Genomic DNA, 16,370 nt, shown 5'->3' on the forward strand with positions numbered 1-16,370 from the left:
TTAAAAGTGAGAGCAGTGCACCAACTGAAGCGATGTGTTAAACAAAATGGGAAATGCTCTCTAATAATCAATTTCTGTTATTATATAGGGTGTGTTTCTGAGATACTTTGTCAGTAAAATTCCTTAACTGATAGCCTTTTGTTAAGAAATACTGTGTTAGTAAAATGGTACATCATTTAAAATGTTCTTACTGCTTTGGTTCCTATCAGTGAAGATCCACCTAAAAAGGTGATTTATACCAATTTACATTAAAGCCTAAGCGATTTCAGAATTTCTGAAGGTTCTTGAACCAGAACTGGAACTCTCTCTTCTTTTACTACAGATCATTTTACTTTTCCATCGTTGCCTTTTGGAAGGATGATTCTTAGATATGCTGGACTGTTCTGATATATGAATCAGAATCAATCAAAACTCCAGCTTTGTTTTGTTAGGGGCTCAATGCCAAGAACCAATAAAAGCACAGCAGTATGTTTAAATGGTGTTGCAGTGAGAGAGGCAGACTATATATTCCTTTCCATAAAAATCTCTAAGTCACAGACTTAAAATCTGCTAAAAGGAATGCTGCTGGTTGACATTGGCCATTAAGGGGAAAGTCAAAGTTTGCTTTTAGGAACAGATTCTTTAACCATTTTTTTTTCCTTTCAGGCTAAGAACAGTCACCCCTCTTGTAACTAAGCAGACAGACTTAGATCTTATATGTAAAGCAAAAATAAACAACAAAATAAACCCAAATTGAGCACTAGTTGAGCATTCTATGTCCAAACACTTGTATGTGTGGTACTTTCTTCTTTCAGACTTAGCCTTACTCTGGCTGGCTTTCTCAAGAGTGTGCAAAGAAAGAAATGGATGAAAAGAATTTAGAAAGCTAGGAAGACCTTTAAATGAAGTAGATGCTGAGGGAAATGCTGTATTTATTTGTATTGCTTTAATCATAAAGGAAAACTTGAGGGTTAGACCGTCATGAGACAGGTTAGTTTTACCCTACTGATGATGTGTCGTTGCGCTAGTAATCCTAGAATATTGTAAGTTGGAAGGGGCCTATAATGAGCATCAAGTCCAGCTGCTGACTTCAGAGGCCCCCCAAAATCAGATCTTTTGTCTGAGAGTGTTGACTGAATGTTTCTTGAGTTCTGGTAAGCTTGGTGTCATGACCACTGCCCTTGGGAACCAGCTCTTGTGCTCTGGGGCAGAAACGTTTTCTAACACCCTCGCCTGATGCAGTTCCATGCCATTCCCTTGGATCCTGCCATTGCCACCTGAGTTTTGAACTTATTTTGTTCACATTATATATTTTGTTAAACATTTGGTTGTACATCTGATTCTCTGTTGCTTGCAAACCAAGGAATGACTGGATGTTTTCATTTCATTGCCTTAATGGAGACATTATACTCTAGTTACCATTAACTGGTTTCTGATAGTTTCCATATTATGAACAAGTATTGAATGTTATAAGCTGTTCATCCTAGAGATGCATCTGCTAGGTCATAACTAAATCTCTGTTTAGGGCGTGATACAAGGAAATTTTAATGTTCCTGCATGGATAAAGTATTTTGTATTTATGAACATTATTTCACTAATGCAGAGACTTTTTGTTTTATTCCATGTTAGTTAAAGAATATATTCTGAAAACTTTTGGCAAAAATAGTGTGTATTTTAATAGTTGTAGGACTGTATTAATCACAGAAACAATGCACCACAGTTGTGTTCGCAGGACACACCTAGATAGTCCAGTTTTTTTAATGAAAACTATCAAAATTAAAAGATGGGCTGACTTTATGTTAGCTATCAAATTTAGAAGCTTTTTTATCAATATCCAGAAGTTCATTGGAAGATGTTGATAATCCAGTGATCTTTTTGCCAAAATTCTTTCTGGACTAAATGTCACAAATACAGAATTATTGGAGCAAGAGAGAACGTATGTGCTCTTGTTGGGAACTGTGTAAGTTTAGATGGCTGCAATTTGTTTTTTTTCTGTTATGTCTTTGAGACTGCAAAGTAGTGGTGATTCCTTTATACCTGGAAATAACTCAGAGTTTACAAACTAGGGATGAACCATAAATAGATAACAATTTTCATTATAGTTAGCCCTGTTTTTCTATCTACTGAACGTGGACACGCAGTGGATGTTGGTTGAGTCAGTTGTGGGTACATAGACTGTTATGGATGGTTGTAGTGGAACTTATCCCAAACTAATGGAGCCAATAATAAGATTTTATAAGAGGTAACCATAGCACTGTAGGTGTGCATCTTCTTTTGACTTCAAACATGGATGACTGACTGTTTCCTGTCATCCTAGAATAGTTCGTTTTCCTCTCTTTTTGTGGGTTGTTTTTCTTTTCCCCAAGTTTAAGTGTGTTTTTATTACTCTGATACCATAATATATAAACATTTTCAGACCATTATATTACAAATATTTTTATTTTATTTTATTTTTTTTTTGTAATTGCAGTTGTTTCTTATCCTTACTGCTGGTAGCTGCCGTCGTTTGGAAAATCAAACAAACCTGTTGGGCTTCTCGACGGAGAGAGGTATTAATAATTTTAAGATTATTCTTGTGTCTTAACTTCCAGAATATATTGAGAGCTTTGATGAACAATCACGTTCACACTTTCCCTGTATGCACAATTTAAATATTCCTCTAAGCCGTTTTTCCCTTCTGTGCTGAAAATGAAGAAAATATTGTTTCTTCCTCTTGTCAGAAATTACAGACATTGCAGAAGTAGATTGCAGAGAGCTGAGTTTTCTTTATGATGGAGTGTACTCTCAAATAGTCTCAGAATGGCAGTTCATTGATGGGTTGACTGAACAAAGGGGATCGTAGTGTGTCTTCTCAAACTTCTCTGGGAAGTTATCTGGTGCTGTTACTTTGCTGTGTTATTATCAAAGGTCATAGAAACGTATACTAGGAAACAACCCTTTCTTCAAAGTGTTTTTACTTACTTAACTTCCTTTTTTAAAAATTGCTCATTGTCTTTTTATATGTCTTTTTTAATCCTAAGCAAAATTCTGCATCATATTGACATCAGCAGTTTTTTTTTTAATAGCACAATATGTATTTTTACATTAAAGACTATTTTATAGTGTGAAATGTCCTAGCAGTCTTAGAAGACTTGGCCCAAGTATTTATTATTACCTATTTAACAAATGATTAAACTTCTATGGGATTGAATTCTGGTTATGTGTATTGTTACATGTATATGACAAGATTGAGCTTATATTTAGACACTGATATTTTTTTCCCTGCAAAGCTTCCAATCTAGATGATTTTTAGAAAAAAAGTAATTGCTTCATGGCAATGTAGTCTAGATTTTAAAAAATAAAAAATAAAATAAAATATGTGTTTCTCTTTTTTTAAAAAAAATTTTTTTTTCTATTCTCATATTATAAATGTTTAAATATGTTTTCTTTGGTTGGGTTTGATTGTTGATCCGCAGTGAATTTATGTACGCTTACAGTTCTCCTTCACTGAAATTGTTATGTGCTGATGCCTAGGCTTAGCTTTGAACTGGTGCTACATAGAAAGACATATGCAATAGTAGTTATTTGAGTGAGTTTTTTGGTTGTTGTTTTGTTTGTTTTTTAAATTGAAATGAATATTATAAATCATATTCTGTGTTATGAGGCAAGTGCTCATCTATTTCTTATTACAGGGAAAATACAGATGAAAGTTACTTTAAACTACAGTATTCAATTCAACTTATTAATATTTCATTGAAATTTATCTGAATACTTGTGTTATTAATAGTTCTGTGCAATGTATTTCCCACTTTTATCAAGTTGTTTTTCTGGCACACTTAAAAAAAAATACAAGCATATGAATTTACAGATTAAGGGACACTATTCTGATTTCTATGTTTACTCTCATTGATTTTTATAACATTTTTAAATTAGTCTAAGGTTCATTCTATAAATAACAAATCCATGTAGAATTTTTTAAAAGTTTTTTGAGTTTTATTATCCTAATATTGTAACAATTATTTCTAGGTCTGTATGAAAGCTCATGCAAATTGACTGATAAGTACACTGTAAATATGAATCAGCTTCCTTAGAAGAGCTAAGTAGAAAGAAATACTTCACAACTGGATTAAAATTCTCAGAGGTCCAGGCTTGAATACTGATCCTTGCTTCTCCTTAAGTATTGCTAGAGAAACTTAGCTGTCTTTCATTCAGAAATGTTATCTGGATAATACTACTTTTAAGTCCCTACTTTTAAAGCCCACCATTCTAGTCTGATGGTTTTTCCATCTATTTTAGTTCTTTATTGTTAACCTCAATCTGTTTTCCGCAAGAGAAGTAGAAACTTATTGTTCATGCGTTCTGATAGTGAAAGTTTTATCAGGATGTTGAAAGTATCAAATAATTTTTCATAGATTTCTAGGTGTAGTGATCCAGTCACTGCCAAAATCTTATTGAGTAGATTGTTTGAACTATCCTATTCCATGTATTCATGTACATGTAAGACATGATATATATGTATATGAACATAAATCTATGTAGTTATGTCTTCCAAAAGACTTTAATTGATCTTTGTTAATACTGAAATTGAGCTTTTCTTTCACTGTATCTATTGGTCTTTCCATTTCACTCATTGAAACCATTTTTATCCATAGGCTGTGTACTTGAGTTTCGGTATTTTTCATTCATAACAAAATTGTACTTCTCATATTTTTCCTGCTTAAATAGATGCCTCTTAAGATGTACTTTATCTTTAGAACATCCAAATTTATGCTTTAAGACCTGGCTGAGTTTCTATTCTTCATTCCTGCCTTTTGAAGGAACAAGAAAGAGCGGGTAGATACTCTCCCACCCTCTGCCATCAAAGTTTTTCACCCTGTGCACTGAAAGAAAATGGGAAGTATTATTCTTTTATTTCATGGTCTAAAATGCTCGATGAAACATTAAGAAGAACATGAACAATCTCCTGCCTGGTATTGATCTTCCCCTACCCATCCCTCCCATGGATCAGTGACATTTAAAAAAAACCACACAAATTAGGGATAGTATTTTTAAAGAAGTAGAATATCAGAATATTGCTCAGCTGAGAGTGTTTGATCCTTGGAAGGTATAATAGTGAATTTTATCAGATTACTTCACGGCACTGTCTTTCTTCAGGAACAAACTGGAGGAGTTTGGAATGTTCTTATGGGAACCAAACTCAAATTCCTACTTACAAAGCCGGAAAGCATTTCTAAGCAAGCCTGGAAATTCATGTTGAATTTGCAGAAGGCAGGGTATATATGCTTGTCAATTAAAGTAAAGGAGCTCCTAAGAATTTTAAGGTTGAAAACAGTAAAGCATTTTTAGCACACTCTGTACTGTCTACATTATATATATATATATGTAAAATATATACTCTAGGTTTTTCTCTCCTCTTTTTTCCTTCAAAGACACAGTACCTTTCTACCAGTACCTTTCTGTGAAATTTCATTAGTTAGTTCACTGGATGAAGAAGTGAGACCTGTCACTTCCTCACCAAAATGATTTGTTAGACCTCTTGCATTCTATACCCAGAGTTCACCCAAGGGACCACATACGAAGATTCAATCTGGCTCTGTTTTCCTTTTTCACACAGACACACAAGTTATATTACCCAGATCTACCAATGGATAAAATTGAAGAGAATATAATTTGATGTCTCTGTCTGTATGTTTCTTATTTAAAATGTTTCTGTGGTCTTACACTGAGAATGGTTGAAGATGAATCTGTTCATGGGTCATTGTACAGAAGTCTTGACAGGTTACCTACAGTTTTGTAGTGGCTCAAATGTTTTGTCCCTTGAGCAGCTTTTTCTGAAGTGCACCACACTGCAGATAAATTTGGCATCCAAAATGATTTCTCATTAACAGCATATCAAACTTCTCTTTTGCTTGCAAAAAGTCTGCATTAATGTCACTAATACAACTCATACAGATGGGATTATAAAGCACACATCTTCTAGCTGAGGTATTTTGGCAAATATTCATCTTTCATAAGGTAAAGCAGCTGCTGATCGAATACACTGTGAACTCAGCCAGATGCTTTGGGGATTTATTGCCATTAATCCATAGGCGTGCAATGGAAGGTATACATACAGATGTCCTATTCCTCCCCCAGCACAAATACACACAAAATGCACTTATAGGCCAACACATCCTGTGCCAATATGTATATTTGTGTATGTTGGGTCAATCAATTATTTAAAATGTAATTTTATGTTTTTAAATGAAAATATTTTCAAAACATTGTCATAGTTACACAATAGAAAGAGCTATTATATTTAAAAGCACATCTTAGAATCTTATTTGCTCATGTAATACTTTGTAAATCTCTTGAAAAACTAGGAAGTAATGCATGATCGCATATTTGTGTAAAAATGTTTGAAAGCATGGTATTATATATATAGAAAGTGCTTGCCTAACTTTAAAGGTTAATGTCATTCCTTTATTGGAATTTTCATATTTATATATAGCATTTCATTATACAGTCAGCTGTGCAGCATTTGCATGTCTGAGAGAATAGCATATACAAGCATAAAAACATGGAATTAGAGTGAATGTTTGCTTTGCACGGTGTGTGGGTTCTACACAACTTATTGCTTCATTTTATTAAATAAGCTTATGTTTGTTTTTTAAAAAATAAACTTTTTAGCCTTAATTTTAACATCAAGGTACTTTTATTCTTTTGAATATTCAAAGATTCTTAGAACACAAGTGATGCTGAAAGAGTCCACTTCTTAATAACAATTCATGTAATGGCTCTAAGCTCATTTCTATGGTAACCCAATAAAACCAGGAAAGTTTGGTTATCTTGATAGTTCTGATGAACATGGACAGTATGTGAATTCCAGCTAAAGCAGTTTTACTGTATATTGTTAGGACACTTGCATTTTTCAATTATGCCTTTTAGAAAATACAATAATGGCATTTTATGTATTTAATGTTGCTTATGGAATGCAGTGTGTTTAGTTTAGGAATATTGCTGTATGTAGAATATGGTACTGAACACGAACCAAAGGAGACCTAGTTTTTCTCATGTGTGTAGATGTCTATGGGATTATATTATTTTCATTTCAAAGTTAACCTCTCAGATCACTTTTCCTTTTTGGTATCTTCTTGTCTGTTGCTTAGCAAATATCTTACACATCTTTATGTACTTACTCATAGACTGTGAGTAATCTTTCTGAAGTCAAAGGAGCTATTCATAGGACTAGAACCTCAACTTGTTATATTGCTCATGCTCTTCTGAAATCAATAACGCTATGACTGCTTATTTCAACCGAAGACAACTAGGTCATTTATTTTAGTCTGACTTTCTGCTTTCTTTCCTACCTAAAATTTAGGTCCTTCTCTGAATGAACCTTTCAAGCGATATGCCTAGTTAGTTGGCACTAGATCTTGTCTCATGACTATTAAACACATCTCTAAACAGCTCATCCCACCCAGATTTTGCAGCATTCAATCATACACTTTGATTTTTTGGGGGAGATGGTTGTTTAAAGGATCCAGTGAGTCAAATCTCCTTTACTGAGAGTTAATCTTCAGTTTTATAAAACTGAGGTTGTAGTAATAGTACTGTCACTTCACAAAAATGTTATCTGATTAATTTCTATGCTAGTACTGCTCATTTAGTTTATTCTCTTTGTATTAAAATATGAAATTGTACCAGTGGCAGACTATTATACTGGAAAGTATATGGGGGGTGAGTTAAATAATGTTGATCTATTACAGATATCTAAAAAACTATACAGTGCTAACAGTTACAAAAAGGACTTTGTACTACACTTACTGTTTTCTCTGAAAGTTGTCATTTTTTAGAAGTCATATGGATGTATCATTTTCTTATGTATCATAGTACCAAATCCTTTGGTACTATGATTTTATTTATTTATGTTTAACTTAATAATGATAAATATGGTGGTAGTAGAGTGTTAGATTTTGTCTTCTTTCCTGGTAACCATTCTTGGAGCAGAAACAAAGACAAATAATCAGTTCAAGGATGTTTACCTGATCTATGAAAATCTGTTCCTTCTCATAGTTGCATGTGGACTTATTTTCTTAAATTAAGTACATGAGACTTTTTTTCAACAGGCAGATGTAAAGGAAATCCTGTTGTGGTTGTAGATAAGGCAAACAGTTTTAGCTGAGATGAGGCATTTGTGACAGCTTCCTACAGATCAGTTTCTTTATCCCACAAAAATTGAGAGAGTAGAGAAGATAACAGATGATAGGTTTATTACAAGGAAAACTGTGTGCTGTTTCTTTAAAAAAAAAAAAAATAAAAAAATGTGTAAACTAGATAGGAGTTTTAATTATAGCTAGTACGACTAGAAGAAAAAAATTGTTTGCTCTGCTTAATACATGATAACCAAAGCTTCTTCTTTATGTTTGCACAATGTAGCTAGCCTGAAGGTCCTAAGAGGCAGGAATCAAAATAAATTAATTTCATTATGTATAATTCTTGTATATAGAATGAAGTTTTCATATAGTTACTAGTGATGATATCAGCACCATAAATTAATAATTATGGTTTTCAGTTCAGTAGAATCTATGTTAGGAGTTCAGATTTCTGAAGATTAGAATAAAATGCTGCTGGAGATGACGTGTGTATGCATATGCTGTACTACATTAATTCCTGCTATCTTTCACAGACTCGGTTAAATCTTACCACTGATGAGGTTAAGTTTTCAAGCTAACAGGAAGAAAAAAATAATGTTATTTAAGAGAAAGTGGGGCTTAAACAAAGTGAAGAGCTTGGCAGAGCTGAAATGGTTGTTGAGCTCTATGGTCAGAGCAGTTTCTATGGGACTAGTTGTCAACATAAGAGCATTAGGAGATTTTACAGCAAAATACCTGTCAGCAAAAAGCAGCAGACAGAGAGAGAGGCAGTCTGCAGTGGGGCTCTGAGAAGAAGCCAAGAGAGTTTCTCTTGAATTTCTGAGATGAAAAGATATCTGAAGTCATTTCCACAGCATAAAGCACCAAAACATTAAAAAAAAAAAAAAAAAGAGCAGGTGTTGAATGTTGGTTCAAAGTGGCAAGACTCTTCTATACATTTGTATTTCCTCTGTTTGTAGTTTCTTGCTTTTTCTTTTGTTGTTGTTGTCCATTGAATCACAAACAGTGCTCTATAAGAAAGAAGTGAGTGGATTAAGGAGCAAACACTAGAAATGCTTGGAAACTTGGAAGAACTCTGTTATGAACAGAGTGAAGAAGTTTGAAAGTTTGAATTAAGGGAAATGCAAATGCTCCTCTTTGCTTCCTTCTGAGCTTTCCAGGACTGGAGCTAATTATTGGCACTGGGTTACCACCATTGGCTCAGGTGCCTCACCTGTGGCATGAGAAACATGAAGGAGAAAAGAAAATGGAGCTGCCTTTCCTTCAAAGAGCAGGGAGGCAACTCCAAGTCCAAACTTAGGAGAGATATGGCATTGCTCTCTCACTCTGCTCTTCCTTTGTACCTGAAGTTTTATTTATTTCTAGTTAAATCTTAATTGTGTTTTCTGAAAGTTATGTCAATTCATGGTAACAATGCTTCTGATTGTTAACATGTGGCCTGGCCTATAGACAGTTGATGCTGATATTATTAGTGTTCTTTCATAAAGCACATCTCTTCAACAAAATTTCGGCTTCTCCATGCTTGTACATGAAATATGCAGTTGTGGGTTTTTTTCTCAGAGATGTTATTTAGATAGATTTTTGTATATGCACAATTAAATGGTTGTGAAGAGAGTTTAATATCATACTTCACTTTCTTTTCCAAAATGTTTGCATTTTGTACCCAGCATGGATAGTATGTGCCTTCTAGAATAAATGCATTGACCATGCATTTGTCAATCACATTGACAATGTATAGTGTCTTCAAAACATCTTTTACATTTTTACTTATATAATAGTTCCCTGCTAAGTTTGAGTTTTAATGCAATTCAGTGCAAAAGGAATGCAGTAATCAGTAGAACCAGAAATTAGTTGTTAATTTTACCAGACTATTTTTTTCAGTGTCTGTGCTATTAAATGGTTTACTATCTCAGCAGATTCTCTTCATGGTTGTGAATGTCAGTATGGCTGCTATGCCAGACTCTGTGGGGAAATTCTGTGTTTTTTGTACATGTTTGTTTATACAAATATTATACAAACATTCCTTGGTGTCATTGCTGGGAGCAAGCCATGGCCATACAGTTCATTTGGCTTCTCTCCTTTCTCTGGGTTAAAGGAAAAAGCAAGTAGGCACATGATGACAAGATCAGCATATATGTCCTTATTTATTGAGATATCTGTTCTTAGAAACACTGGAACCGTAGGCTGAAAAGAAATATCTTCAGAGGAAACCATGGGTGTACAGCACAGTCCACAAAAATATTCTTTCTGAAGAATATAACGATGCAGTATCCTTCCTGCAGCTATAGTTTTTACTACTCCAACTGTTTGCAAACAATAGTTGAGAAATAGCGTAACCTAGTATAAACTAAGCTCATTATGCTTATTTTCAAGAGATAATTAATAATTAACATACAACCTTTGGCTTTCCTTTCATCTTTCAAGTATTGACAGAAGTCACACAAAAACATATTATGTGTGGAAAGAATGCTTTGAAATGCAAAATTTAATTAAAATTAATGCAATGTTATTTTAGGACAGTTGCATGGTAGCAGTAGTTCTATAGGGAATATGAATAGTTGAACAGATCATTATTTTTCATCTGTGCTGTTCAATTTATGCACAAGTCATTTTGGGAAAATAAAATACATTTGATTTTATTTTTTTTTTGGTTGGTATTTGTTGGATTGAGTGCAACATTACAGCCAGTTAAATTGTAATATCAGTAAATTACTCTAGACTGCTTTACCAATCAATTGAACCACATGAAATTAATAAAAATGAAACCTTGATAAACCTTGTAGGTTGAGCTTTTTTTGGTGCTCTGTGCTCTACAAACATTTTGACTCCAAGTTAATTAGACTTACCATCTCTAAATAGCTGTAGCCTGTTTGCCTTTTGTATCTGTGCAGCCACAGTCAAAAATATGTCTGAAAACAGGCAAGGAGGCATGTCCCGTGCAGGAGAAATTTAGGTTTCAAAGGCTGTTTGTTTAATGATTTTATGGGTTCCCTTGTGAAATTTGCTTCACTGATGGGGCAGTCTGTTTCTTTACCTGTAGGAATAAGCAAGTTGTACAGGTCTTTTTTATATGCTTGCCATTACCCATGTCATTGATCTTATTTGGGGAGCTTATTTGCATGGCTGTTTTGCTTTATTTTCCAATAATCCTGTTTGTACCTAGGCATCTTATTTAGGAATCTGTCATTTCAGGCAAGAAAAATAAGTGAATTGAACACTGAATGGCTCACTTAATTGCTATCATGGTGCACTACTGATAATCAGAGGTACAGACATGTACTGAAGTACATACAGACTGTTAGATTCAGTGTTATATTTACTGTAAGTGTAAATATTTTAAAAAATTAAGAAAATATGAATCTCTTTTGTTTCATATTCAGATTAACCAATAGCAATCATCCATTTCTTATGTTTGTATAAGTATGATAATAATAAGTGATACTGATAATACTCTTTACCATGATTGTTTGCCTTCACAAATTTAGGGCAAAATATTTCCAGAATAGAGATGAGAACACATTTCGGAAATGCTGTACCGAGTTATGTGACCTGAGAGTGTCAGACTCACCACATTTTGGCTTAATACTTTAACTGTAGCCATTAGTAATATTCCTGAACTTGTTCTCTTTTTTTTCCCCATTCTGATGGAAATGAAATATTCACTTCTAATGGTGTTAATGACTAAATCACCCAGGTGTGAAATGTTCAAATTTCACCTCTAGTTAGAACATCCAGTATACGGTAAGCTCATGGAATGCAGTGATCATAAATCACTTCGGTAGAAAGGGAGGAAAATGGAAGCCAGAGAATTATGAACAGCAAATTTCCCAAAACATCCTTGAACAAGATTGGAAGCCAGTTCTTTTTTTGGGAATAAAATTGCATGAAAAACATATGCTAGGTCCTTTAGAAAGGAGGGGAAAACATCTCATGTTTGTACAGTTGGGCATCGTAAGTGATTAACAGTCTGTCACATAAGAGCTGTGGAGTGGGTGCAAAGCTGGTCAGAAAAGCATACTTAGATATTCACTGTCAGTAAAATGAGTCATTGGCTGCAGGTTAACCTCGGTTATTTGTCATAGCTCTAGAAGTTGTCAGTGTTTTTATTAATGACCTGAGTTACACAGTTAGTGAACATATCTATTAAATTTGCAGATCCAATAAGGTAGGTCACAAGAGTGCTGTAGGCAGCATTAGAGCTTAAAATAATCTTTACAAATTGGAGAGAATATCTGTATTGGTGAATGCAAGGTTTTTTTTTTATCTGTTAGAAATAATAATCTTCACAAAAGCAGCGTGAAGAAAACGCTGACTGTGCTACAATTCGATAGAACTGATCGATGGCTTAGAAAGGTTCACAAACTAAGTGTGAGTCAGCAGCAACCTGGTTACAGAAAAGGAGAATATGACGGATTTGGTAGATTATATCATCTCTAAGACACTGAGTATTAGTGTAAACTTAACTGGAGCACTGTGTCTGGTTTTAACATTCAAGTTCAGAAAGTTACTGGAAACAGGAAAGGTAGAAAGCATTTGTGAAAGGATAGCAACTGGAAGGTATGGGTATCTATAGTTGCACAGTACAGAGGGACATACAGAGGAGTGGAAACAGTCTTGAATGTAGAGAGTGGAATGATGCATTTGTCATATCTGTTGTAGAGAGGACAAGAAGTGAGGTGGTTGTGTTGCAGCAATGAGTGTTCAGGTGACACAAAGAATTTGCAATGACACTAAGTTTGTAATGATAAAGATAGTGTTGCACTGGAATTGATTGCCTTAGAGATCCCAGAGACTCTCACTGGAATATTTTAAGATAAGGTATGACAGGAATTACATGTCAGACCTGTCTTTGGAAAGTGGTTGATGGTCTCCTGAAGTCGTCTTCAACCGTATGACCGTATGATTAAGAACAGTGGTGTTTTTATTTAGTGTGCTTGTTATTAGGTGATATGAAATTCCAGCAGCATTCATCTAATTTCATAAACTTTCTCTTGTAAGTCTCAAGTAATCTCAAATTTATGAAAGGAATTTGGATTTTCTTTTTCAGTACTGAGCATGATTTAAAGAGATCCTTGAAAGAGAACAGCTTTGAAACACTGAAAGTACTGCAGTAATAGTACCTGCACTATTTTAAAATGTACACAAATTTGATGTTTACACTTTCATTGCAAAACAGTGTCCCAAATGATAGTAAATACAAGTAATTAGCCGTAAGTTCAGTTGTTTATCCTTTGAGAAGACTTTTAAGTGGCAGCATTCTTCTTCTTTAATCTCTAATGCATAAATGTAGTCTTTGATGTTATTGATGTTGCATATCGTGGTTAAAAATTTCAATATCTCAGAAAATTAAGGTCACAACTAGCCCCTTATGTTTTGCACTGCTTATGTTTGTGTCCAACTTGCATTTTTTGATTTCATGATTTGAACAGGACAAATTGTTCTGGATCCGACAGCCCACCCATCATGTCGTGATACTGGCTTCTGTGTAAGAGTGGCAAGCAAAGCAAGGTGGCTTATTTGGGATTAGAACTGAAAACCATACACAGACCAGAAATTGAGGAGTTGGTTTTATTTTCACCATTTTTTCTGTAATATATCTTTTTATAATCATTCTGGTTCTCCATCTGCTGAACCAGTTTCACAGGTCTTTAAAATGCATTTGCATATTTTTTACAACAGCACGTGTATAGAATGCTTATCAGAAGTAATAACTTCTGCATCTTTGTGAGCTCTGCATTCCTATAACCAATGGCAGAAGATTTATCTATCCTGCAGATGGACATTGTATTATATTTCCACTGCTTTTAGACTGGCTTGTTTGCTGACCTGAAGCTGAAGTAATTTAAATATATTTCCTTCACATAGCCAATGCTTTGCTCTAAACTTTGGATTTCCTTATCTCTTGAGTCATTGATACATTTTATGTAAAAACATACAATTTGAGGGAAACATACAATTTCAGAGGGAGAACTGAACTGAAATGAATATGATGTTGGTTAGGACATCTGTGCTGTTGAAATACAGTATTGGGGACATCATCAGTATTTGAATATGTAATTATTTTTTCCATGTTATTTCTGCCTAAAAACTGGTTGTTTTGAGGAGAAAATTTGGATCAAGCACAGTCTGATCTGAGCTGCATTATAGCCTGATTAAGTTGTGTGAATTTTTTTTACCTCTAGAAGTAATGAATGAATAAAACACTTAAAATTTGCTATTTATGTATATATTTACTTTTGTATGTCTACTTACAAGGAAATTGCTAATTGAAGATAATATAATAATGTAGACACTTATTTCCAAACAACTGTTTTGACAAGGATGTTTATCTACAGGCTGAAAATTCACTTTTAGTAGAACACAAACAGCTTCATTAAGATTATTATTTTTTTAAAATGAAAGTAAGTATATTTTTAGAGCATAAAGAAGTAAGGTGATTAATTTATAATGTAAGGAAAATAGGATATATAAAGATATTGTTTGCCATCTAAACAGTAAACAGCTTTTTCTAGTAGTTGGTACAGTGACAAATTCACGAGTAAAGAGTATAAAGTTCTCATTCACAGCTAAGACTTACAAAGAGTTTATGTCCCCCTCCTTTGCCACCGTCTCAGTCAGGTCAGTCTGATACCATTATTTCAAGAAACTTCTATGAAGAATCTAACCCAAATTATGTTATAAGGTGGCATTTCTGCTACTATTTTGAGCTTTAATTTGTCATTGCATTTCAATTGCTGAGCTCGAACCTCCAATGTCTCTACATCTCATGTGGATATTTGCTATTTATGGAATTTCTCATTCCAAGAATAAGGGAAGTGTTGTTGGTATGTTTTGGTTCTTTCCTTGTCTTATTTGGTTGTTTCCATTATAAGCCACAGTACGTATTTACAAAATATGAGCTTTACTTTTCTAATCATAATGAATAGAAGCCTCAGGCAACCTGTTGTCCTGTACTCCACGTGAGAAGTTAGTGTCAGTGTTCACAAGTTTTCTCTGATCAAGTTTCTCATAGGCTCAGTCCCTCCATGGGACTTTGGATGAGGCAACCTATTTTAAGGTGAGCAGAAAGAATATATCTTTCCGTAGTTTGCTATATAAATGTGGCACAAATCTATAGTATGCAAATAAAGAATGTACAGGCATAACTTCAACTATTCATGGAAAATTAACATATTTCTTACTGTCTAATGGTGCTGAAACTCCGTTCTTTAAAATGATGTGGCTTGCTTTAATCTAGCTAGTGTTATGCCCCACCACAGTAATGCGTATGCACCTTCAAGCTTTTGAAGATTAGGATACCCAACTGCTGCAATATGAGATGAACATAGTGGCTTCACATTAGAGCTATTGTGTACCTCTCTCTGTTTTGCTTTTCATCAGGTGAGTGTGGTATTTTGAAGAATTCCTTACAGTTTCTAGTTCTCACCTTTCCCAAACTGTATTATATTTAAGACAGAGAACAAAAACATATTCTATAAATATATATTTTTACAAAGTAAAAAGATATTCTTATAATCTTTCATTCATAATTCACTTTGATTTTCATACCTCAAAGTGCTTTAAATCAGCTTTTGATCTTCATATTTTTTTAAAACAATTAATCTAGTAATTAAGTGAACAAAGGGAAAAGGTAAGAAAGTAAAATTGTTTATGAAATACAGGGAATCCAATGAAAGTGGGTTTTTAAAATCTTGTTAAATTAGAATGTTTTTGCTCAAAAAATACCCCACCTCCCCACTGTGACACCACCCCCCCTTACTCACATAAAAGTTTATCAAGTGGTGCTTATGTCCTTTTGATAATAATGAACCATTTTCTGAAGTTCTGGAGAGTTTCACTCTTATTCTGGCTGTTAGGAATATTTAATACATCTCATTAATATACTTGTGGAGTTTCTTCTTCAAGATAAATGTTTGTCGAATCCTAAGTGAAGGTGCCTTTGATGTTGAATGGCTGGCACTTGTGATAACAAGGAAGTAACTTGTGCCAATTGAAGTACCATTGTGTCTGGGAGCAGGTCATTGTTATGTGCGTGTGAGGCCAGCATACTTAGTGCAAGGCTCTGAGGAGTCTTTGTAGCTATCCACGTTTGGTCCCAGTGGTTAAATAAGGGAAAAAATACATCTTCCTGGCGTCTCAGGGAGTTTATAATGTACTTTTATTCAAATTAGAATCTCCTTGTTTAGGGAGCGTCTTTCAGTTTTGATGCCATGTTGTATTTAACAGGAAAAAAAAAAGTTTATAAAAGTATTATTTAAAAAAAAAAAAAAAAAAAAA

The 16,370-nt window shown here is 34.0% G+C and overlaps 1 protein-coding gene across 6 annotated transcripts in view; it reads left to right on the plus strand.

The window, feature by feature from the left end:
• The window catches only part of ATRNL1 (attractin like 1), a 396,494-nt gene that overhangs the window by 191,930 nt on the left and 188,194 nt on the right, over positions 1–16,370 (plus strand). For 4 of the 6 annotated variants that reach the window (XR_004307736.1, XM_032445435.1, XM_015867395.2 and 1 more), the window contains exon 26: positions 2,450–2,528. The exons of the other annotated variants lie outside the window; for them this stretch is intronic. Coding sequence is in view for 3 of the 4 variants with exons in the window: in XM_032445435.1 (XP_032301326.1) it covers positions 2,450–2,528 (79 nt within the window). In the remaining variant the exon portion in view is untranslated. The remainder of the gene's footprint in view (positions 1–2,449; positions 2,529–16,370) is intronic. 6 annotated transcript variants of the gene reach the window in all.

This window comes from Coturnix japonica, chromosome 6 (genome assembly GCF_001577835.2).
Source record: "Coturnix japonica isolate 7356 chromosome 6, Coturnix japonica 2.1, whole genome shotgun sequence".
NCBI classification, from domain to species: domain Eukaryota; kingdom Metazoa; phylum Chordata; class Aves; order Galliformes; family Phasianidae; genus Coturnix; species Coturnix japonica.